Below are 25,853 nucleotides of genomic sequence, written 5' to 3' on the forward strand. Positions count from 1 at the left end.
TGTAAAGTATGCATTCACTAAGGAAATCATTCTTAGGACTAAATAAAATAATTACATATTCATTTGAAAATGTTTGACGCTACTACCAGAACAAGGTATATTTTAAGATAGTTTGCTCTATTATTTAGGTCTAATTAGTTAGTGATTTGGAAACCCAAAGAATATATTTTATGAATTTCAGTGCCTTCCTCCTCCCTAACACACTGGTACAAATCCATACAAATGCCCTGGAGCAAGCAAGCACTGAACATGCAGCAAGTGAAGGAATGCTTACAGTGGAAGAAGCTACCCTTTCAGGTGGCTAAAGGTGGTACAACTCGAGACACAGGAACTAGGAGATGAAAGTAGAGGGGAGCTACGTCACTTCCCTCAAACTCGGCGTTTGGTTGTGTGTTCGCATGCGGGTTCAATATGCGTATCGAAAAGTGTTATTTCTGTTCTGGGCCAATCTATCCCGGCCACGGCATGATGTTCGTCCGCAATGATTGTAAGGTGTTCACATTCTGTAAATCCAAATGTCATAAAAACTTTAAAAAGAAGCGTAATCCTCGCAAGGTCAGGTGGACTAAAGCATTCCGGAAGGCAGCTGGTAAAGAGCTTACAGTGGATAATTCATTTGAATTTGAAAAATGTAGAAATGAACCTGTCAAGTACCAGCGAGAGCTATGGAATAAAACTATTGATGCAATGAAGAGAGTCGAAGAAATTAAACAGAAACGCCAAGCTAAATTTATAATGAACAGGTTAAAGAAAAATAAAGAACTACAGAAAGTTCAGGACATCAAAGAGGTCAAGCAAAACATCCATCTTATCCGGGCTCCTCTTGCAGGCAAAGGAAAGCAGCTGGAAGAAAAAATGGTACTGCAATTACAACAGGATGTGGACATGGAAGATATTTCTTAGAAATCTTCTGTCTGTAACCATTTCTATATGTGCTTTTGAAAATCTCTTCTTGAGACTTGGAACTTCTAAAGTATTGCTGTATTTTTTTTGTGAGGGCACTCAAATGAAAGGTAATTAAAAATACATTTCTCCTACATTGCTATCTATAAAATATCAGATGTTATGGATGTTAGACTGTGTCTCAACTTTAAACCTTCACTGATAAGTTGTACTATGTAAATCATGAAAATTCTGTTTGTAAGTATAGAAGTGAATTGTGGGCATAAAATGGTCATGTCATTCGGATAATGGCCCTAGGCAGCTTTTATGTAATAAGTAATGACAAAATTCATGGCTAATGATACATAAAACTTTCTTTGCAGTAAGATACTCCCTTTATTAATGCTATAGAAGAGGGGCTCAATAAGGAACTAACAATCTGTGTGAAGATTGACCTCAAGTGATACTTTTATTTTAAGATTTCCTGTTTTGGTGTTATTAGCATCTTCTATGAGCATTTTGGCCCCCGGAGATTGAGGCCTAATTATAAGTGTTCTGCTAGCCAGTTGTGGATGTTATAGGTGAGAGCTGAATAATCTTTTCTTGAAATGGCTCTAAACTTGATTAATTTCCACGAACTTGAGATTCCTGGTGGGACAAGCTTTATTTTTCCAGCTTGGCACTAATTTAGAAGCAGAGGAATCCCAGTGCCTTTTAAAATTTGTTGCGTTGTTTTCTTTACAAAAGCCTTGTTTTTGGAAAATAGAGCTTATGGGTAGAGTGTTGGTTCATTATTTGCATATGAAATAAAATCATTTCTAAAGTAAGTGCCTATATATTTATTACTTGAAGGTACTAAACAAAGTAAGATGTCTCTATTACATGGGAGAAAAGAACTTCCCTCACACATATAACTTAAGTAGGAGATGTATTTAGAGAACCATATCCCTCGTGTTTCTATATTTTTATATTATTTAGTTTTTAAGTATGTTAATAGTTAAATCTATCAGCTTTTATATTGAAGTTCATTAGGCCATGATTTAGCTTATATAACTATAAAACAATGGCTAAATTTTTATTTCAGTATTAGGTAGAAAATAAAGTGTACTCACTGGACCATGTGTCAGACGACTTGAATTCCAGTGTGGTCCTGTCTTTGTGTTCTTGTTTATAAAATATGGTTTATTTGTAGACAACATTATTGCTATGAAGATGAGGGGAAATAATATTACATATATAATAAAAGACATCTGTAAAAATTCTAGGGAATTTTCACTTGAAAAAAAAAAAAAAAAAAAAAAAGAAAGTAGAGGGGAAGGGAAAGAGAAAGAATAGTCCCCATTGTTTTCTCTAGTTTTGGCATCAATTCGTCTGAAGGCACCAAAATGTTTGTACCCAATTACATAAGTGTGAGCATTAAAACTTAGCTAACATAACTTTAACTTACAGGTATGATAAATACAACACTAAATAAATTATAAGTCAAAGCCTGCTGCAATACACATCACTAAAAAGTATATATTACACTTGCTCATATAATAAACATTTTAAAGAACATATTGCTTCATTTTCTATCTTTGCTACTAAACTGTAAGCTCTGTAAGGACAAGGATCTTATCTTGTTTATTAAGGTATCAGAGTATAAGACTGCCTGGCACATAGTCGGTGATCCATTAATATTTGTTGAAAGAATCAATAAGTTTTTAAAAATGAAGCCCCAGATTAACCCTCATAAGCAGTATTCGATATTACAAATATTCTAATGTAAAAAGAAAAAAGAAAACACCCTGACACCTTTTGTAATGGGCTCTATCCATTAAAACAGAGAACAAAACAAAACAAACACAGTATATTAAGACCATCCCATTGATACAGAGCCAAAGAAATTTTCTCAAATCCAGCAATACATATAAACATCTTCCTTGAATAAATGATTCAGGTTAACATGTACTTTGAATCTGAATTAGTCTTACTTTTCCACACTGCCTGTGGCCAGAAATATCACCATGAAATTGTCATGGGGTAGTTTTAGCCTATAATTTATAGATGATAATTCATATTCTTACAATATTCCACTTGATAATATCACAGAGAAAAAAGACTTAAATGGTAGCGATAGCTCAAATTCAATTCAGCCACTTCTTCCTACATATTTAATGTATTTTCTGGATAATTCCCATGTTTACTGTGCCTAGCTTATCGCAGATAACAAACAAACACAATGAATTTTTCTCACTGGTGAAGACTGGCTGAGAATTACAACATCTCTAGCTTGCACGGTGTGCCAGTTTGAATATACTGTGTCCCCCAAATGCCATTATCTTTGATGTAACCTTGTGTGGGCAGATGTTATCAGTGTTGATTAGATTGTAATTCTTTGAGCGTTTCTTTGGACTGGCCCCCATCCAGCTGTGGGTGATGACTCTGATTGGATTATTTCCATGGAGGTGTTGCTCCACCCATTCAGGGTGGGTCTAAATTGAGTCACTGGAGCCATATAAATGAGCTGACAGACAGAGGGAACTCAGTGCAGCTGTGAGTGATGTTCTGAAGAGGAGCTATAGCTAAGAGGGACACTTTGAAGAAAGCACAGGAGCTGCAGATGAGAGACAGTTTGAAGATGGCTGTTGAAAACAAACTCTTGCTCCGGAGAAGCTAAGAGAGGACAAATACCCCAAGTGCAACTAAGAGTGACATTTTTGAGGAATCACAGCCTAGAGAGGAATGTCCCAGGAGGAAGTTGTTCTGAAACAGAACTGTGGAGCGGACACCAACCACGTGCCTTCCCAGCAACAGAAGTTTTCTGGACACCATTGGCCATCCTCCAATGAAGGTACCTGATTGTTGATGTCCTACCTTGGATACTTTATGGCCTTAAGACTGTAACTGTGTAACCATATAAACCCCTTTTACGAAAGCCAGTCCATCTCTGGTGTTTTGCATTCCGGCAGCACTAGCAAACTAGAACACTCGGTAAACTTCTTAGTAGTTAAAAGACTAGAAAAGTAAGCAGGCCCACTTCAGGCAGAAGTCCCTCTATCCCTATTAAGCTCCAGTCCTAGGACATATGCCAGCAATCTCTTCCCAAACCTCCATAACATTTGGTTACCTCAACTCTGTGACATATCAAAAATGAGAAGAAATACATTCCTCTCTTGACCTCTAATAAATGCCCTAAATAATAATTCTTTCTTCAAAGGTGGAAAAGGCCACATTAGAAATTGTTGACCAAACCAGGCTCTGGCTCCAGCATTGCCACCAGTGATCCAACAACTCCTAGCACAGGTGCTAATCTCTTATTTATTGCAAAAAATGGTGGTTCCAGGAATGGTAAAGTCACCTTTCCACTTTAACAAATTCACCTAAAAAGTATAGTCGGGCAATTCAATTAGCACTAGTAGGAGAAAACCAAATGGAGTTACAGTCACAACTCCAGTTAAATATAAAAAGATACAGACCTGTCATTTTGCCCTCAAGAGGTGAACTGCAAATCATTAAGATTACATGCAAAAACAAAGCAAACAAGAAAACTAATGGTTCAACTTATTTAATATTATACAAATAATTCAGCCAACCATAGTATAAACTATGGAAATCCTAACAAAATCCATACTTTGTCATGAGAGCTACGTAATTTATCAACCACTACCCATTAACAGACTGTCTTTAAAGAATGAAAAGGTATCTTTTCCTCTTGAAAAAGAACGTCCTCTGTAGAAGAGGAAAGATGCTTGAGAGCTTTGGATGCTGGCAATCTAACAAAGGCAATGTCTGTTTTTATTTTACCTATACCCTATGATCATCCACTCACCCTAGTTAGGAGGAAGCTGGGGAAGTCCATATAGAGGACAGAATTGAGAGGGCTAAAGTAAATTGGGGGTGAAGGGATAAAACAACACCTTCATTTAGCCATGCCTTTTTCCTATTCTAATATGAACTTTAAGTCTAAATTTTTTTCCTGATAATTTTATCATATTGGCCAACTTTTCACATAACAGTTTGGAAAACAACAATGGTTAGCTGTATACACTTGAAATCAATCTCTATGCCTTGGTTTCTCCCCTGCAAAATAAAGGCAAAATTGGACACAACAGTCCTTTCTTTCTAGTCCTAAAATTCTTTTATGATAGTCTCTAGAGCAGATGTTTCCAAACTTTCTAGGTTCCTGTTACCTTCATTGTCTTAGAAATTTTTTCACAATGGCCCAAGCCAAAAAATAACACTAATAATGGTTCCATTTATTAAGTAGTTAGTAACCATTTGAAAAAAAAAAATCTACATAAATTGAAAAAATAAAACATTTTTACTTCATTCTTACATAACCCCCATTAATTACTTTACGGAATGTATGTTCCTGTTAAGTATTGCACAATTTCTCAAATTTTGGAATCAGACTGAATATGACCAACCTCATTTCTTGTTCCACATTGATTTTTGTGCAGTACTTGAATTTTATCATCTCAATCCCCTCAAAACAACCTCAGAGATATGATGCCATGGGAAGGAATGTAGCACAATCTACTGCTGAAACTATAAACTATCTCAAGCTAAAAGTTAATGTGGCAACCAAGAAATGTCAAGTATATGCCTTGAAAATTTAAATTATCCAACAGTATCTCTATAAGTTCACTGCAATGCCTGGTGTACACTCGTGCAGTTTAGGAACTGTGGCCTTGTAACAAGGTATTATATAATTTAATGGCTTTAAACTCAGACAGAACTGGGTTGGAAATCAGGACTGGGTTGCCCACTATGTGACCTTGGGCAACTGAGTCCACCTCTTGAACTTTCAGTTTCTATGCCTGCCAAATAGGAATAATAATGCCAACTTCAGAGAACAGTTGTAAGGAATAATCAGATTATGCTTGCATATACTAAACACTTAACCAATGGTACCTATTATTAATGTATATAAAACAAAACAAGTCATTTATAAAACTAAATTTCATAATTGGCTGCATAAAGAAAAAATAAAACATTCTAAGCTGAAGCTAAATACCAAATCAGAATTTATAAACAAACCTTTAAGAGAAAAACCATAAAGTACTTAAACAAGAATACAGAGAACTACAATTTCCTCCAAAGGATGTCGTAATTTTGACACACATCACAACGAATGTCTGTAATAAGCATTAAACTGGCAACTCAGAGGGATATGCATAAAAAGGCATCCTCTAAGGGCTAATCATACTAGGAAAAATCAAGTCCTATAAACCATAATTTTTTGAAATGGCTCTAAGAATGGCCTTTAAAAAACACTTAAATTTGTTGAAAGTAAAACTCATTTGATTAGAGCAGACTTTTCCCTCAAGAGTATAAAAGGTCAATATCATACTTGTGCTAAAACTCCTATTTTCACAACGTGCTAAAAATTTAGCATTTTAATTCCACATGCACTCATGTGTCTTTTATCTGACAGGCATCTTTAATAAAATTTGTAAGACAAGAATATTCGTAAATGCTTGGTTCATGAAAGGATTTTTAAACACTATTTCATTTGATCCTCGGGTATTCTATTTACTGAAGAAACTGAGGCCCACAGAAGTTAAGTGATTTACCCTGCAACCTACAGATCACACCCTACAACAATAAAATCTATGTTTCTAACTCGTTCTAGTATACCATCACATCTTCCCAAAAAGACCCAGTTCAAATGTTGTTAGCTGGACCAGTATTGCCTTATTACTATTACAAGCAGGCTGACCAACATCAAAGGCCTGACCATCTTTTCCCTGCACAGTAACAGCACTTCACTTGCAGAGATTTTTCATTCGCCAAGTGTCTTGAATGGCTAACATTAATTAATAATTATTCTCAGGTCACCTTATAACAGGAACCATTATTATCAGTCTTCTCTGCAAATAGTAATGGATGGCTGAGCTAAATGATTGCCTTCAACCCAGATTATTTCCCACGTTTTATTCAGCTGGTGGACCATTGTTCAACTCCAAATACAAAGGGAATAAGAAAGGTTTTAAAGAAAGGTATAAAACTTTCTTTCTAAAGAAAGGCATTAAACTGGCCCTGACATTTTTTTCTCTTCCAGTACTAATATAAACCAAATTCAGTGACCAAAATATTAAAAGGAATGGAGGGGCAAGTAATCTTGTGTACTACCCCAAATACAATGCCATCCCAGAAAGCCTATGCCTGTCTTTTGACTTAATCCAAGTAAATTCCAAAACAATTTACCAGCAATCCTTTTCCCCAAATTCCCACATTTGTCTCTTTGGTAAATACATTACTATCACTTTCCAAAATATCCTAACAGCAACTTACTATAGTCTACCTCACAATGACTATTTCCTTAAAAGTTGAATGCAAAAGCAATTCATGAATGAAATTACTACATTAGGAAGCTTAATTTTTAAAGGAATTCTGCAGAAAGTCTGTATGTAATGTAATCACCTCCCTATTTTATACTATTCAAAAAATTAGTTTTTTAAATACCAGGATTTGTTAAGGGTGGAGGGGATTTGGTAAAGAAAGAAGATACATGGCCTGTACTGTCACTGCTGTATTAATTTGAAACTTCGATAGCCATAATTTCATTTTCTCTCCAGGTAGTATTTTGAAAAACTTCATACTTGGGCCCTTCCTAGCAACGTAAATATATTCCAAAAGAAACGTCTTCATTTCCATAGAGAATAGAAGAACGACCCTGCTTTCTTGGAAAGGAAGCAGCTATCTGTCTTGTGCAATACCCAGTCCACTTTGACCACCTAATACAGACAAACACACACAAAAAAGAAAAAACGACCTGTTTGGAAAACGTTTCTTCTCCAGCCAAAGGCTGTTCCCAGATAAAGGCAATGCTCAGAGTACAACAAAAAGCCCTTCTCTGAGGGAAGAAATGTTCCAGAAAACGAGAGGCTGGAATCGGGAATAGAGGGTGAGTGTATGTGCTCAGTGTGAGGACTGGAGGCAGCAGGCTCAGCGCTGAGATGCTCCAGCACAAGAATTACCAGCAGCAGCAGCAGCAGCAGCAGCAGCAGGAAGTTTCAATGGGGCCGGGCAGAGCATGCGCCCTGCAGCCGCGCGGTGGCCTTATGTGGAACGAGCACCACTTGCGAACACCAATAATAGACCAGCGGCACCAGAGAGAGAAACATGAGCAACAAGCACCTTCTTCAACTGTTTCCCCCTCCGTCTGAGCCCCTCCTCCAGCCTACATACAAACCACCCCACCCTGCAAATGGGAGGGCGACTTCTTCTTCCCTTAAGCCCTACAGCCAAAATGAAGGGGGAAGGGAGTGGAAAAAGTAGAGAGATGCTTTTCTATTATTTGGGGGGGTAAGGGGAAGGGGGGAGAGAGAAGGAAAACTATGGGGGTGGGAGAAGGAATTAATCCTCTCCCCTCCAAAGTGGAGAAAGCGAACCCACTTTGCCCCCCACTGCGAGAATGAAGGATACCCTCCCCAGAGAGAGAAACAGACCTCCCTACTCGGAAGGAGTTTGGGGGGTTAAATCGGCCCACGAAGGCAAGGGAAGAGGGACGAGAGCAGTCTCTCGGGGGAGTTCCCACCAGTGGGAGGGAGTTGGAGTGTCCGATGGCCTCCGCCCACCCAGGTGGAGGAGAGAAGTAGGCGCCCCAAGAAGATGGGCCCAGCCTCCCCCGAGATGGTGGAGAGGATGGTGGGAGGAGGGGAGGGAGAAAGGAGAGGAGGAGAAAAGCGCAAAGCTGGCCGGAACCTGCGCTCCCCTTCCCCCGCCACCCAAAGGGAGAAGGGGTGGGGAACAAGCCCCCGCCACTGCAGCGCGGGGACAGAAGAGACAGAAGACAAGCACAATGACCCCTCCCCGTCCCCAGCCAACACCTAGCCCGCGACGCCCCCACCTTCGCTCCCGGCTTGGCCGGGTGGACCTAGGGGGCCCCCGCCCCGCCTCCCCCAAGCCCAGGACCCCGGGGACAGGGCGGAGAAGACTGGCACTGCGGAGCCTCGCCCCAGGGGGAGGACAGAGCCTCGAAGGCCCGGGATGTCCGTGAAGATCCGGGAGAAGGAACGCGCCAGGGCCGCTTACCGCCGGGCGTTCGGGCCCCTAGCTTACCTTCTCCGTTGCCCACGTCCGGCGGCGGCGCCTGCAGTACCCGCTCCAGCTCCGGGAACGGCAACTCAGGCAGGTCGAGCAGCGGCCCGTAGCGCTCCAAGAAGGAGCAGACTACGGCGAAGTTGGGGCATGAACCGGGGCAGCCCGGAGGAGCCATCGCCGCTGCTGCCGCCGCCGCCGCCGCTACTGCTGCCGCCGCCGCCGCCGCCATTTTGAACTGGAGGATGGAGGAGGAGGCGATGGGGGGGTAGGGGGAGTCGGGGTGCCGAGGAATGGTGGGGCAACCTTACGGACGAGAGGAGGCGCTATTGAGTTAACTCCCTTGCGTTCACAGCGTCTCAGGCACGCCGCCGCAATCCCACAATACAACGGCTGCCCGGAGCAGTCGAGAATCGAGTCAGACGAGGGAAAGAGAGGCACTCTGTGCCATTCACTTTCCGCCCTCCTTCGGTCTCCTTTCCTCACTCTACTTCACCCCTCCCACTCCGGGTTCGCCGCGGCCTCGTGTGACAGGAGGAATGAAAACAAGGGAAGAGGGTGGGGAGGCGGGCTGGAAGGTGGAGAGGCGGGACTTTTTCAGAATGATGACCAATAGAAACGAAGGGGGCGGTGTTTCGGGCGATGATTGGCCGAGAGACCTATTTGGGGCGGGGCGAGCGGGGGAAGCGGGGGCAGCACCTGGCAGTGATCTACGGAACAAGACATACAGTGAGGTAAAAAGCGCAGCCATTTAAGAGCGCAACTCCGAAGAAAGGAGTTATTGGGTGAGTTTTGAGGGAACTCCGGGAGCTGGACTGGGCCAGAAGATGTTGGGGGGCAGTTGAGGAAAGTGCAGAAAACGCAGAAAAAGAGAATAGGGGGTAAAAAACGGCACGCCTCTGGGAGGAGGTTGAGAGAGAGGTAGAAGTATCCTTAATTAGATAAGGAGAGGTCTGCTAAAGTATGCTGATGAGGTATTGCTCTCTGCTGGGTTTCAAGAGACTTAACCTTGCAGGAAAAAGACAAGGTCTCAGGATATGGGACAATATTGGGGTCACCCTTTTGAGGGACCAGGGCCTTTGAGTGGGATAGGCTTCCAATGAAGGGGTGAACATTACAGGAGATTTAGTGGAAAGCAAAACGTTTGTTAGAGGACCGGGTTTCGCTTTGTGGTGGGGAAGCGTGAACAGTCCCACAAATCCCAGAGAAAAACCACCAGCCATTAATAATTTAGAATATAGTGTGCAACTTGGGAAGCAATATGCATAACGGTTAGGAGCCTCAGCTTTGGATTCAGCCACACTTAAGTCCTGACAGGAAAACTTTATGACATTATGCAGAATTCTTAATTTCTTTGAATTTCAATAAAGTAGGGGTCTGATACTACCTACACCATAAGGTTTTGTTAAATAATTTACAATAAAGTGATTAAAGGTTGAGATAAAGAGCACAATGCTTCAGCAAACTGTACTTAAAAAACGTTGCTATTATTTAAGAAAGGAGTTCTTTATAAATTAGACTGAAACCAGCTATATTTATTTAGATTACAGTTTGCTTCATTGAGGCAAAATCTCGAGTGCATTTAAAACTTACATAAAATAAATAATAAACTAATTTGAAGCAAGATTCAATACAAACTATGTAAACTAGGACAATTGATAATTAAAGGAAGATAAAAATACATAAGGAGATAATTGCAGCAAAAACAAGGAAAATGGTTGCCAAAATTAAACACTGAATTTTGTTCTGCATTTCCATATAACAAAAGCAAAAGAGGGAAAAACCGTGGTGAGCTATATCATTATCATTATCTGAAGAAATAAAGCCTACTTATTTATCAAGGGAGAAAAAGTTTTTCCTGGCAATATATTCTTAGAAGCATATATTAGCTAGAATAGTGATTCTTAAACTATATGCAAATTTCATAATATACAAATCCGTTTTAAAGGAAAAAACAATTCTTTTGAAATTTGGAAAATAATTTTGAAAATTACAGTTTAAGAATATTGATGTAAGAAATTAAAATCTTATTTAGGGAAAATGTGTGAAATACTATTGCAAAAGAGAAATTTTCATTTTGATGAGCATTAAAATACTGTTTTTAAGCAATCACTGAAATGAAAACACAAAATTAAAACATTTTTGTAGAACTCTTCAGACTGCCAAGTATATGTCCCTAGAGCCTGGTAACCTGAAGGACCCTAGTTTAAGAAAAGTCTGACACAGAAAACATCTTGAACAACAATTTTGCAGAAAGATGCAAAAAACCCCACAAAACAGACTTTTATATAGTTCAAACTTATTTGGCTTACATATAGTCTTACTTAAATAAAAGCCAGCTCTACAATACTAAATATTATCTTTGTGAAGGAATTTCTATAGAAAGACTTCAGACTAAAAATATTTATTTCCTTACATGAATCCTTACCCACCCTACCACTCTCCCATGAGGTTGTAAAATTATATTTTTAAAAAGAAAAAAGGCATTATACTATTGCATTTTTTTCTTCAATGCTCACACTTATTCAGAGAAACACTGATAAATAAGGTTAGAGTTTCTGCCTTTTCTGATCCAGATTGGCCTTGGAACAAAGTTCTTGGACATCTGAAAGTCATATCCACCCAAAATATAGAAGATACTTTACTACAAAAGCAAGGTTTAAATCATGCCTTCATTAAATCTGTTCTTGAAGAGAAAATAAACAACATACACCCCTAATGCCAACATTTCTTGCCTTTCTGGGTTGAAAGTTGTGGGTTACAAAAGTAAAACCCAAATTTATGTATTTAAGTAACTGAGTTACATATACCTGAAGAGAATGTAAAGGTAGAAAAAAAGTAGCTTTTTTAAAAAAACGTGTAATTGATTCATTTATACTGCTAAGAAAGAGGCCATTACATAAGCAATAATTATCTACACTTAGTCTAAATTGGTTTATAAGAAAAATTTTAACAGTTCAAATTTCACATCATAGGAAAAAAAGAAAAAGATAATTTGCTCAGTCAGAATTAATGACTAGATTAAACTGAAACCAGCTCAAATATTCATCAACAAAAGAATGGATAAAATAATTGTATAACATTAGATGACTGCTCATACTGATACACGCAGAAACATGGGTGAATCTCAAAAACTTGTGGAGTAGAAGAAGGCAGACTCAAAAGAATAGGTGCTGTATGATTCCATGTATGAAGGTCAAACTGATCTCTTGGGATAAAAGTGAAAAAAGTGATTGTCTTGGAGCTTGGGAAGAGGGTTGACTAGAAAGGGGCACAAGGATACTTTCTAGATACTTTATCCTAATGAGTGACTTGTATACACTTGCTGAAATGCATTGTACTGTAAATTTAAGATCTATGAATTCAACTGAATGTAATTATACTTCAATTCAAAAATTGATGTCTTATCCCTACATATTCTCAAATCGCATTGGTAGCGTTGTGCCCTATAGCAGATCAAATTATACTTATTTCTGTCTCCCCCTCCTCCACATTACTGCTGCATTTGTTACACAGTTTTTTTTTTTTTTTGGAGATAATATAAGCTAGTGAATATATATTGAGTTAAATTGAATTGAATTGTGGAGCCAATTCAGGGAATTCCTTGTCAGAGATGAGCAAATTTACTTCTGTTTGTTTAAAACTCACGTTGAAAAGAGTTAATACATCTGAGGTGTGCCAATGTATGTTGTATGTAGTGAAGAAAAGCTATTGTGTCAAAAGAATTAGGAACCTTAAAGAGTTTAATAAGAAAACATATAAAAATAAAAAGAAGTCTCAATATAAACCCATTTTCTGGTTCTTTCTCTTGACAATAACTGACTTCTGTGTTGCAGCAGAATTGGCTTCGTTGAAGGCACATTTAGAGGTGTCTTACTGACCATGCATAAGTCTATATTTTTCTCTTGAAAGCATGATGGAGATTAATGATAGTTATTTGTTTACATATTTTATCTTCATTAAGGACAGGAATCTTGTTTTTCAGTTTGTTGTCTTCCACACCAAGGGCTGATATTCCAGTGGCGTGGACCAGAAAGACTGCACCAGTTGTTAAAATATTAAAATACTGACATACCAATTGCAGAGTAGCCCCTGCCTTGATCCTAAGCACACCCTTGCCACACTAACTACTCTAGCCTCTCTCTGACAACTGTCAGCAACTGCACATTTAATACTGACATATCAGAATCCTAATCCAGCACTCCACTTCCATTTTGATGAAGTCAGTGCCCAAGCTGTCCTTATTGTTCGATACTTTGAATATCTCTTTAGCCAAAGCAATGTTTTTAAAATTGTGGGTTGTGACCATTAGTGGGTCTTAAAATCAGTTTGATGGATCAAGAGTAGACATATGTAAAAATGAAATAGAATAAAAATAGAACAGAAAATATCAGCATCTCATACATGATAAGGATAAGTATTATTTCATGAAAATATTATTTGAGATTATATATATACTTGAAAAGTATGTGTATGTGTGTTATCATGATATAAAATGTATTTGTTGCTGTGGCTTAGGAAAAGAGTTCCAAACACATTGTACTAACATTACATGTGGAAGACAACGAATGAATGGGTGCTTGAATGAATGAACAAATTGGATCTTTATCACTTGATTGTGACAAAGGCAACCAATAATACTGGGTAAAATTTATATTTTACCTGCTGACTCTTGGATGACTTCTAAGCATAAATACAGTAACTTTTGTATATCTTGCATTTAGTGAAATTTTATGACATACCAGGTATGTCAGTTTTCCAAGTGGCCAATCAGAACTATGTTAGCAAAAGCAATCTTCAATATTATTATGATATCTCCAAATAGCTGATGAATCATCAGGGTGAGGTTGGTTATGTAACATTGCTTTAGGTTGCAAGTAACAGATAAACTGGTGTAAACTGTACAGGGAATTTATTACCTCATATAATTGAAAAGAACAGTGGTAGCTCATACTTAAGGCATGATTTGATCAGCACTGTAAGTCTGTTTCTTGGTACTTCTGCCTCATTGGCCTTCCTTTCTATTGGCCTAATTTTCACTGACTTCTGTCATAACAGTACCAATTCCATACTGTTATGGAGTTCTATAACATATTCTATACTTCCGGCTTCAGTATCTCAGTATTCACCACCCCCCACCCAAAGTACTAAAAATTGACTCTGATTGGTCCAACTCAGCTGAGCTATTCACTGTAGCCAGTGTAGAATGTGAAGGTAATATGTATTCAATGCCCTAGCCTACGTCAGCTGTTTCATTCCCAAAATTACATGTAGTAAAACCATTCAGAGGACATAACAAAAAAAATATACATACCTAACAACAGCTGCGATCTATATGAAGCAAAAACTTTATCAGAATTGAAAGGAGAAATAGGTAATTCAACGATAACACATGGAGGATTATCAATAATGGATAGAAACTTAGGCAGAGGATCAACAAGGAAATAGACTTGAACAACACAATAAAACAAATAAACCTAACAGACTTATGTGGAGCACTGCACCCAATAATAGTAGAATACATACTCTTCTCAACTGCACATGAAAAATTATCCAGAATACACAACATACTATGCAATGAAACAAGCCTCAATAAATGTAGGATTGAAATACCAAGTATATTCTGCAAACACAATGGAATTCCATTAGAAATCAGTAACAGAAAGAAGCTTGGAAAATTCACAAATATAGAAGTATTAAGCAAAACATACCTAAATAACTAATGGGTCAAGGGAAAAAATCACAAGGGAAATTAGAAAATATGTTGAGATTAATAAAAACAAAGACATAAAATACTAAAATTTATGGTATGCAGCTGAAGCACTGATAAGAGTGAAATGTGCAGCTGTTAAATGCCTATATTAAAAAAGAAAGAGCTCAAATTAATAACCTAACCTTCTACCTTAAAAAAACTGGAAAGAGAAGAGCAAGCAGCAGGAAGGAAATAATTGAGATTAGTTTGGAATCTCAAGAAATAGAGAATAAAATAATACATAAAACCAACAAAATCAAAAGTTGGTGCTTTGAAAAGATCAACAAAATTCACAAACCTTTAGATAGATTGACCAAGAAAAAAAGATTCAAATTACTAAAATCATGAATGAAAGAGGGAGTATCACTACCTGTCTCAGAAGTAGTTATAAAAAAGGATTATAAGGGAATATTATGAATAACTGTGTGCCTACAAATTAGATAATCTGGATGAAATTTTTAAATTCCTGGTAAGATACAAACTCTCAACACTGACTTATGAAGAAATGTAAATCTGAAAGATACTCTAACAAGTGTTCTGGTTTGCTAGAACTGCCATTATGCAAAATGCCAGAAATGGATTGGCTTTTATAAAGATGGTTTATTAGGTTGTAAATTTACAGTTCGAAGGCCATAAAAGTGTCCAAACTAAGGCATCAACACAAGGATGCGATTTTAAATGGAATTGTTTTCTTTTTTTCATTTAGGATGGTTCCTCCCTAGTATATAGAAATATAAATAAGTTTTGTATATTTTATTCTATACACTTGCTGAACTCATTTATTCTAATATTTTTGTGGATTTCTTAGGATTTTCTGTATAAAAAAGATCATATCAAAGTTTTACCTTTTTCATGCCAGTTTGGATTTCTTTTATCTCTTTTTCTTGCCTAATTCCTGGCTAGAACCTCTAATACAATGCTAAATAGATGTGGAGACAGCAGACATCTTTGTCTTCTAACTGGTCTTCAGGGGGAAGCATTGTCTTTCACTGTTAAGGATGGTATCTGCTGTTGGTTTTTTATGAATGCCCTCTATCAGATGAAAAACTTCCCTTTTATTTGTATTTTTTTAGTATTTTTATCAGGAAAAAATGTTGGATTTTGTCAAATGCCTTTTCTGCACCTATTGAGATGATTGTATTGTTTTTGCCTTTTATTTTATTTTTTTTATTATTATTATTTTTAAAATATAAAAATGGGTATTTATTCAGCATGTTCCATCTTCTCAGCAGGGCTTAAAAAATTTTATTAGAGAAGTTGTGGGTTTACTGAACAATCATGTATAAAATAAAGGATTCCCATATACCTTGCATTGGTGTTGAACATTGTTACAATTCATGATGGCACCTTTTTATAATTGTACTTTTTTTTTTCAATTTTTATTATTTTATTGTTAATTTGCATTTGTGTGTACATTTGTTACAACTGATGAACCACTATTATAGTAATTATATTAACCAAAGTCCACAGTTTACATCAGGGTTTGCTTCGTGTTGTACAGTTTTATGCGTTTTTCAGGATTTTTATTGTAATAACATATGTACAACATGAGAGTTCCCATTTTAACTACTTTCAGGTGTACAGTTACATTCACACTGTCATGCTCCCATCACCACCATCCATGACCAAAATTTTTCCATCACCCCAACTGAAACTCTGTACCCTTTAAACCTTAACTCTCCATTCCCCCTGCCCCCTGAAATCTATATTCTAATTTGTGACACTATGAATTTGCATATTCTAATTATTTCATATCAGTGAGATCATACAATATTTGGCCTTTTGCATCTGGCTCATTTCCCTCAACATGTTGTCTTCAAGGTCCCTCCATGTGGTAACAGGAGACGTTGGTTTTTAACTGAAGACTGGGGGAGGTTTGGGTGTGTGTCTGGGTGAGATGGCCTGTCCCTGCCTTTTTTGTTTGTTTGTTTGTTTTTAATTTTATTTTGAAATGAATTCAAAGTTATAGGAACAGTTGCAAAAACAATACAAACCCCATACACAGAACTCCAGCATACCCTGACCCCCCCAATACCCCGATCCACCAACTTTAACATCCTGTCACACCACCATTTCTCTTTCCCTCCCTCCCTCCCTATCATCCATCATCTATTGCTCTGTCTTTTGAACATATGAGAGCAAGCTGCACTCACCCTTGAACAAACACTATAATGTACATATACAATTCCCATGAACAAGAACATTCTTTTATGCAGTCCCATTAAGCGCAGCTAAGAAGTTCAAGAAATTCAACGCTGATACAAAGCTTACATTCTATATTTCCTTTTTTTTTTTTCTTTTGTCTCAGCTGTGTCCCTTTGAGCCTCCTGTACTCCATCCTCAGATCCCATCCAGGATCATCCTTGACATTCAATTGTCATCTGTTTAGACTATCTTTTTTTTTTTTTTTAATTGTGGAAACATATGTACAGCCTAAATCTTCCCATTCCAACCCCTCCCTAGCATTCTGTTAGTGGGATTAATTACATTTAGAATGTTGTAATGCTATCACCTTCCCACCATCCATTACTGGAAATTTCCGTTCACCTCAAACAGCAGCCTTACACTCATTTCTTAACACCCCATTGCCCCTTCCCCCACTTCTCGGAACCCATAATCTACTTTTCATCTCTATGGTCATATTCTCTGATAATTTCTTTGTGTTTACTGTGGGGCATAAAATTAACCTCTTAAATCCATAACAATCTTGTTTTTTGTTTCATACCAACTTAACTTCAATAGGACACATAAACTATGTTCCTATACTCCTCCATTCCCCCACCTTTACATTGTTCTCAAAAATTACATATTTTACATTGAGTCCAAAACCACTGATTTGTCATTAGAGTTTGTGTATTTTATATCATGTAGGAAGTAAATAGTGGAGTTACAAATAAAAAATTATTGACTTCTATTTGTATTCTATTGTGGTCGGAGAGTGTGCCTTGAATATGTTCAATTTTTTTTTTTTAATTTATTGAGGCTTGTTTTAAGTCCCAGCATAAGGTTTATTCTGGAGAAAGATCCGTGATCACTAGAGAAAAATGTGTGTCCTGGTAATTTGGGATGTAAGGTTCTATATATGTCTGTCAAAATTCTCTATCTCTCTCTCTCTCCTTTCTTTGTTTCTCTGTCAGTAGGGCTCCCTTTAGTATCTGAAGTAGGGCAGGTCTTTTATTGGCAAAATCTCTCAGCATTTGTTTGTCTGTGAAAAATTTAAGCTCTCTCAAATTTGAAGGAGAGTTTTGCTGGATAAAGTATTCTTGGTTGGAAATTTTTCTCTGTCAGAATTTTAAATATGTCATGCCACTGCCTTCTCTCCTCCATGGTGGCCGCCGAGTAGTCACTACTTAGTCTTATGTTGTTTCCTTTGTATGTGGTGAATTGATTTTCTCTTTCTGCTTTCAGAACTTGCCCCTTCTCTTCAATATTTGACAGTGTGATCAGAATATGTCTTGGAGTGGGTTTATTTGGATTTATTCTATTTGGAGTTCGCTGGGCATTTATGCTTTGTGTATTTACATTGTGTAGAAGGTTTGGAAAGTTTTCCCCAACAATTTCTTTGAATACTCTTTCTAGACCTTTACCCTTCTCTTCCCCTTCTGGGACACCAATGAGTCTTAAATTTGGTTGTTTTATTTTATCTATCATATCCCTGAGATCCATTTCGATTTTTTTTGATTTTGTTCTCCATTCTTTCTTTTGTTCTTTCATTTTCCGTTCTGTGGTCCTCTAGGACACTGAGTCATTGTTCAACCTCCTCTAATCTTGTATGATGAGTATCCAGAGTCTTTTTAGTTTGGCCAACAGTTTCTTTTATTTCCATAAGATCTTCTGTTTTTTTATTTACTCTTGCAGTTTCTTCTTTATGCTCTTCTAGGGTCATCTTTATGTCCTTTATATCCTGTGCCATGCTCTTCTTCATGTCCTTTATATCCTGTGCCATGCTATCGTTCTTTGATTGTAGTCCTTCGATTAATTGCGCCAAGTACTGTGTCTCTTCTGATATTTTGATTTGGGTGTTTGGGATTGGGTTCTCCATGTCATCTTGTTTTATCATGTGCTTTAAGATTTTCTGTTGTTTTTGGCCTCTTGGCATTTGCTTTGCTTGATAGGGTTCTTCCAAGTTGTAAAAAATACCAATCTAATTTTTCAGATCTATAACTTGTTGGCATACACTTTCTCTAACTAACCAGCAGATGGTGTCTGCTAATCGCCTATTCCCCTCAGGTCAGTTCTCCTCAACTTTGTCTTTGTAGTGTGTAGGGAAATAATTCTTGTGGCGTTCAATTGGTGAACACAGTTTGGGTGTGTTGTTGGTGCTGTCCGCCCTGAATGTGGGGTGTGTGTCTGGGTGGTTAGGGAGGCAGGGCAGCTTTAATAATCAAACCTCCTAGGTGTTCCCAGAGATTTAAGGCTTTTGCAAGAGTCTAAGCCTTCATTTCAGTCTTGCCACAGATTTTCCCTGCCGCTGACCCACAAGTCCCCGCATTGATGTAGTGTCCCTTGGTTTTCCAAGCGGGCCCCCCTTCTCAGCTGTGATCTTCCAGGACCTCTGCTGAGGGAAGGCTGTGCTACATCACAATTGCACACCATCCCTCAAGGGAAGCCCTGGGCTGCCGGGCTGTGCAGGGGCGCTCCCAGCCTGATACAAAGATGGCTGAATGGGGGTATCAACCCCCCGCACCTTTCGCACAGCTCCGCCTTCCCAGCTCCGGGACGACTAGCTGTGTTTGCACCCAAGGCCACTGTCCACAGCTGATATTGTGGCGTGTGCGCAGTGCCGTGGGATACACTCCCCGTCACACTGGGTTTCCTAGTGCAGCTCTGGGCTGTGGGTATGGCCCCGGGCAGGAGTGTCTCCAGCCCGCCAGGAAGCCGGCTGCAAGCAGCAGTTTCTTTCTCCTTTTGGCTCTCCCCTCTGCCTCCTGGCCCTGAGGGAATCAGCAGCGGTCTATCCTCCACACCAGACACCGAGAGGTTGGTACAGCCTAGTCCTGCCGTGCTTCACTGCGTGGTTCTCACTGTCGTAACTGCAGCTGCTCCTGGGTTTTTTCTTTTGTTTTTGTTTTGTTTTGTTTTGTTTTTTAAAAGAACTAGTCCATCTCCAAATGCCAACCCCCAGTTTCCCCACACCCCAGCGTGGCCGTGGGACTTTCAGCAGCTTACTCGTTTCAGAATGCAGACTCCCAGTTTCACGAAGTGCACAGTCCCTGTGGTTTTAGCAGACCTTGTCCAGCTGGTGCATCACTGAAACTGGTATTCTGGGTCACTTTCTGGGTTTTGTCTAGTATTTTTCACGGAGGTGTTTTTTTGCCCCGTCTCACCTAGCCGCCATCTTAGGTTCTCCCTTTTGCCTTTTATTGATGTGGTGTCATATATTGATTGATTTTGGGGGTGTTAGGCCAACCTTGCAAAACCAGGACGAATCTAACTTGCTCATCATGCGTAATCCTTTTAATATATTGCTGGAGTTACTATTCTGGTATTTTGTTTATGGATGCTTCATATATTCATAACTTATCTTGGGCTGTCATTTCTTTTCTAGTGGTGAATTTGTTTGCTTTTGTCATCAGGGTAAATGTCCTCATAGGATGAGTTGGCGGGTATCCCTTCCTTTTTACATTTTTTAAAGAATTATTGAAAATTTGGCATTAATTCTCCTTTATGCTTTTAACAGAACTCACCAGTGTAGCCATCTGGGTCTAGACATTTTTTGGGAGGGCCAGGAAAGAAAGAATTTTAAATTAGCCATTCCATTTTATTACTTGTTATGCTCGTTTGTTTGGATATATTATGTCCCCCCCACCAAAAGCCAGGTCTTTTGATTAGGATGGAAAGTTTCGATTGAGTGTTTCCAAGGAGATGTGACTCACCCAACTGTGGGCGATACTTTTGATTAGATTATTTCCATGGAGGTGGGGCCCCGCCCATTCAGGGTGCGTTTTGATTAGTTCACTGAAGTATACAAAAAAGAAGCTAAGAGCCAACATAGACCCAGATGCTTGCTGATGCTTGGAGATGCAGATAGAAGGAAGTTTGGCTATGCTAAGGTAAGAGATGAAGCCCAGACTTTGCCCTAGAGAAGTTAAGAGAGGACCTCCAGATGCTTAGAGAAAAACACCTTGGGAGAAAGAAGCAATGATGCACAGGAGTGGAGAGAGAAGCTAAGAGAAAAGCCCAGAAACATTTTGGAGAAACCCATTTTGAGACACATCCTGGGAGCAAAGGACCAGCAGACTGCAGCCACATGCATTCCCAGCTGACAGAAGTGTTCCAGATGCCATCAGCCATTCTTCAGTGAAGACATCCTTGTGTTGATGCTTTAGTTTGGACACTTTTATGATCTTTGAACTGCGAATAATATTACTGTGAACATTGGTATACAGATATCTGTTCAAATCCCTGCTTTTAGTTATTTGGGGTATATACCAAACAAATGCCAGTGGGATTGCTGGGTCATATGGTAGTTCCATATTATACCTTTGGAGGAACTGCCAAACTCTCTTCCAGAGTGGCTGCACCATTTTATATTACCACCAACAATGAATAAGCGTTTCTATTTTTCCACATCCTTGCCAATGCTTTTTATTTTCATTTTTTATTTTTAGTAGCATCCATTCTACTGTGTGTGAAATGATATCTCATTGTAGTTTGGATGCGCATTTCCCTGATGGCTAGTGATGTTGAGCATATTTTCATGTCCTTTCTGGACATGTATGTCTTCTTTGGGGAAATGTCTATTCAAGTCTTTTGCCCATTTTTAAATTCAGTTGTTTGTCTTTTTGTTGTTAAATTGAAGGATTTGTTATATATTCTATTTTTTAAACTTGTATTGGATTTGTGGATGCAAATATTTTCTCCTTTTTTGTAGGTTGTCATTTTACTTTCATGATTCAGTCACAAAAATTTTTAGTTTTGATGAGAATCCTTTTATTTTTCCTTTTGTTACTTGTGCTTGGTTATAAAGTCTTTGGGTTGTTTTTGATTACTGATTCAGTCTCTTTATTTTTTATGGGTTTGCTGAGATCTTCTGTTTCTTCTTGTGTGAATCTAGGCACTTTGTGTTTCTAGGAATTTGTCCATTTTATCTGGGTTTTTTTTAATTAGTGTTCATTTATTCATAGTATCCTCTTACAGTTCTTTTTATTTCAGTGGGTCAATAGTAATGTCTCCCTTTTTGTTTCTGAATTTAGTTGTGTCCTTTCTTTTTCTTTATCAGTCTAGCTAAACGTTTCTCAATTTTATCAATCTTTTCTAAGAAACAAGTTTTGATTTTATTGACTGGTTTTATTTTTTAAATGTATTTTCTGTTTCATTTATTTCCATTCAAATCTTTATTACCTCCCCCTACTTGATTTGGGTTTAGTTGACTGTTTAGTTAACTGTTCTTTTTCTAGATTTTCTAATTTTGTGGTTAGGTTTCTTATTTGAAATCTTTCTTGTTTTTTAATGTAAGCTTTTAGACCTATAAACTTTCCCTCTCAGCACTGCCTTTGCTGCATCCCATAAGTTTAGTTATGTTGTATTTTTATTTTCAATGGCCTCAAGACATTTCCTCATTTATCTTGTGGTTTCCTATTTAACCTATTGGTTGTTTAAGAGTATGTTGTTTAATTTCCACATATTTCTGAATTTTTCCTTTCCCCCTCTGTTACTGATTTCCAGCTTCATTCCATTGGGTTAGGATAACATAGATTGTATGATTTCAATATTCTTGAATTTATTGAGACTTGTTTTTTTTGACCTAAATATGATATATCTGGAGAATGATCCATGTACACTCAAGAATAATGTATATTCTGTGGCTGTTTTGTGAAGTGTTCTCTTTATGTTTGTTAGGTCTACTTAGTTTAGAGTATTGTTCAGATCTTGTAGTTCTTTATTGGCCTTCCATCTAGATGTTCTATCTATTATTGAAAGTGTTGAACTAATATCTCCTCCAGTTATTGTACAACAATCTATTTCTCCCTTCAGGTCTGTCTATATTTGCTTTATGTATTTTGGGGCTCTACTGTTAGGTGCATATGTATTCATAATCATTACATCTTTTTCAGTTGACCCCTTTATTAGTATATAATGATAGTGTTTATCTGTTGTAACAGTTTTTAACTTAAAGTTATTTTCTCTGATATTAGTATAGCTACCCAGCTCTTTTGTTTACTTCCCTCATGGAATATTTATTCCATTCTTTCACTTTCAACCTTTATATCTCTTTGAATTTAAGTTGAGTCTTTTGTAGACAGTATAGATAGTCGTATCATGATTTTTTTAATCCATTCTGCCAATCTCTGCCTTTTCACTGGAGAGTTTAATCCATTTACATTGAAAGTCACTATTGATAATGCAGGATTTTCTTCTGTCATTTTCCTGTTTGGTGTTTGTAATTCTTATACTGTTTTTTGCCCCTCAATTCTTCTATTAATGCTTACTTTTATATTTATTTGATTTTTTGTAGTGTGCCAAATTGACTTCCTTCTCATTTCTATCTGGATGTATTTTTCATATTTGTCCTTGTAGTTACCATGGGGTTAAAATTTAATAAAATATATATACATATATATGTATGTGTGTGTGTATAAAACAATCATATTTGATTTGATACCAACTTGACTTCAATACTGTGCATAGATACTGTTACTATACCACTCCATCCCACTGCTGTTTTTTGTACTTGTTACAAATTATATATTTGTACAATGTATGTCCAAAACAATAGATTTGTCATTACTTTTTATGCATTTCTATTTCAGTACCTATTGCAAATAAGAAATGGAGTTACATACAAATAATACAATACAGTAGTACTGGCATTTGTAGTTAACCGCATGGTCACCTTTACCAGAGGTGTTTATTTCTTTATCCCACTTTGATGCACTGTCTACTGTCCTTTCCTTTCCGTCTGAAGAATTCTCTTAGCCTCATTAGTAGGGTAGATATAGTTGCGATAAACTCCCTCAGCTTTTGTGTATCTGGGAATGTCTTTATTTCTCCCTCATTTTTGAAAGAAAGTCTTACTAGATATATGGTTCTTCATTGGCAATTATTTTCTCCCAGCACTTTAAGAATTTCAACCCACTGCCTTCTTGCCTCCATGGTTTCTGATGATAAAACGACACTTAATCTAAGGACTCCCTTGCACATAACATGTTATTTTTCTTTTGCAGTTATCAGAACTCTGTCACCTTGAACTTTACATTAGACAGTTTGATCAGTATATGATGTGTTTTATCCTCTTTATTGTTCTCTGAGCTTCTTGGATGTACAAATTTTGTCATTATTTCTTTGATATTCCTTCTGTCCCTTTCTCTCCCTCTTCTCCTTCTTGGACTCCCATAATAGGAGTTATTGGTGTGCTTGATAGTGTCTCGTATGTTTCTTAGGCTATTTACGCTTTTTCTCATTATTTTCTTTTTCTGCACCTCAGTCTGACTCATTTCATTTATCTAGTCTTTGAGTTCACTGATTCTTTCTTTTGTCAGCTCCAGTCTGCTGTTGAAACCCTCCTGAGAATTTCTCTTATCAATTATCTTGGTTTTCAACTCCAGTAGTTCTACTTGGTTCCTTTTTTAAATTTCTCTTTATCGAGATTCTCATATTGTTCATTCACTGTTTTCCTGATATTCTTTATTCTTTCTCTGTCTTTTTCTTCATCTCCTTGAGCATGTTGAAGATCATATTTTAAAGGTCTGCCCAGTATATCCACAGTCTGGTCTTCTTCATTTGTGTTTTCTGTATTTTTATCTTCTTCTTTGGATGGGCTATCATTTTCTTTTTTTTTTTAATCTTGTAATCTTTTTTTTTTTTTTGAACACTGTTAATTTTAATATCCTTATTAAAAGATTTTTAAATCTGGCATTTATTTCCTGAGATGTCTTTTTCTTGAGTTTGTAACCAGCTGTTTATGTGACAGAGATTTTCTTGAAAGTCAACCCTCCTATCAGGAAGGTCTACACAAGACTAATGCAATGGGGAGGGCCCTCCTTATCTTTTCAGGGCATGTGTCTTGCCTTGGGCTTGTGCTTGCTAGTGGTCTTACGAGCTCCCCTGTTAATAGGTGTTCAAATGAGTGTTTACAGGTGTTTGAACACTGCTATACTTCCGTGGAGACAGACCTTCTCCCTCTACCAGTTGTTCAACTGGGGGACTTAAAGCAGGTGAGCATTCACCCCAGGCTGTCTACTTCCATTGTTTCTTTTTATTTTTTTGAGGCAGTTTTATTCACACACCGTACAGTCCACTCAAAGTATATAACCCATGGCTTATGGTATATCCAGAGTTGTGTATTCATCACTACAATCAATTTTAGAACATTTTTATTACTCCAGAAAGACAAAACCCATACCCTTTATACTCCTTTCTTATTGACACTTAGCATTGGTGTGGTACCTTTTTTACAACTAATGAAAGAATATTAAAATACTACTAAAATATTACTGTTAACTGTAGTCTTCTGATCAGCTTCTTATCAGTATGTTTGGACTGCTGGATTCTGGCTCTGAATTGTGGTTCTAGCTTGACTGGAACAGGGAACCGTGTGGCCACTGTTTCAAACCTCCTAGTCTCAGATGGAAAAAGTACACTTATTCCTTAGGGCTGCAAGGAAAGGTTTTCCAAAGAGTGCCATCTGCTGGGCAGGCCAGGAGAGTGCCACTTAGGGTAGGTGGAAAAATGAATTGTTTTGGCATCTTTCCTGACCCTCTGCTCAGGGTCCTTTGGAACTGGTATGCATCCTCTTGTGGGTCCCTGGCACTGTTTTGATCACTTAAACACAGGCAGTTCTAAAGATATAGAGTAGGTTGAACCAAGTGTCAAAGAAGAGCCTTAACACAAAGCCAGTCAACAATAAACCTAGGCAAGAGAGGAACTGACCATGTGAGTAAACACATCAAAATAATCAGATGCCTAAATATCAGCAAAAAAATTACAAGCCATACTATGAAGCAGGAAGATATGGCCCAGTCAAAGGATCAAATTGACAAGTCAAAAGAGATAACAGAATTTGGAACAGCTAATCGAAGATGTTCAAACAAATCTCCAAAATCAGTTGAAGGAAATGAAAGAAAATATGAGTATGGAGATAAAGGATATTAAGAAGACACTGGATGAGCATATAGATGAATTTAAAAGCATATAAAGAAAAATAAGAGGTGGGGAAAGATGGCGGACTGGTGAGCTGTATGTTTTAGTT

General features: G+C 37.8%; 3 protein-coding genes across 5 annotated transcripts in view; 2 read left to right on the plus strand and 1 right to left on the minus strand.

The window, feature by feature from the left end:
* Positions 1-9,160, minus strand: part of RSF1 (remodeling and spacing factor 1) — a 215,829-nt gene extending 206,669 nt beyond the window's left edge. For 2 of the 3 annotated variants that reach the window (XM_037840801.1, XM_037840800.1), the window contains exon 1: positions 8,932-9,160. In XM_037840801.1, coding sequence (XP_037696729.1) covers positions 8,932-9,142 — 211 coding nt within the window. In that variant the 5' untranslated portion in view covers positions 9,143-9,160. Of the gene's footprint in view, positions 1-274; positions 501-8,931 lie in introns of those variants that run through there. The other variant, XM_037840802.1, reaches the window with a different exon arrangement.
* Positions 361-1,253, plus strand: LOC119538073 (probable ribosome biogenesis protein RLP24). The gene has a single exon (XM_037840810.1). It carries the CDS (start codon positions 412-414, stop codon positions 901-903), a length of 492 nt encoding a protein of 163 aa, XP_037696738.1. The 5' UTR covers positions 361-411; the 3' UTR covers positions 904-1,253.
* Positions 9,161-9,593: 433 nt separating the features above from the next.
* AAMDC (adipogenesis associated Mth938 domain containing) overlaps positions 9,594-25,853 on the plus strand; it is a 45,328-nt gene continuing 29,068 nt past the window's right edge. Inside the window, exon 1 of the mRNA XM_037841280.1 lies at positions 9,594-9,695. The gene's annotated coding sequence lies outside the window, so the exon portion shown is untranslated. The remainder of the gene's footprint in view (positions 9,696-25,853) is intronic.

The sequence above is a fragment of the Choloepus didactylus genome, chromosome 6 (genome assembly GCF_015220235.1).
Source record: "Choloepus didactylus isolate mChoDid1 chromosome 6, mChoDid1.pri, whole genome shotgun sequence".
NCBI classification, from domain to species: Eukaryota; Metazoa; Chordata; class Mammalia; order Pilosa; family Megalonychidae; genus Choloepus; species Choloepus didactylus.

Coding starts and splice junctions, on each gene's coding strand:
- LOC119538073 (XM_037840810.1), top strand. CDS start 412: ATGCGTATCGAAAAGTGTTATTTCTGTTCTGGGCCAATCTATCCCGGC.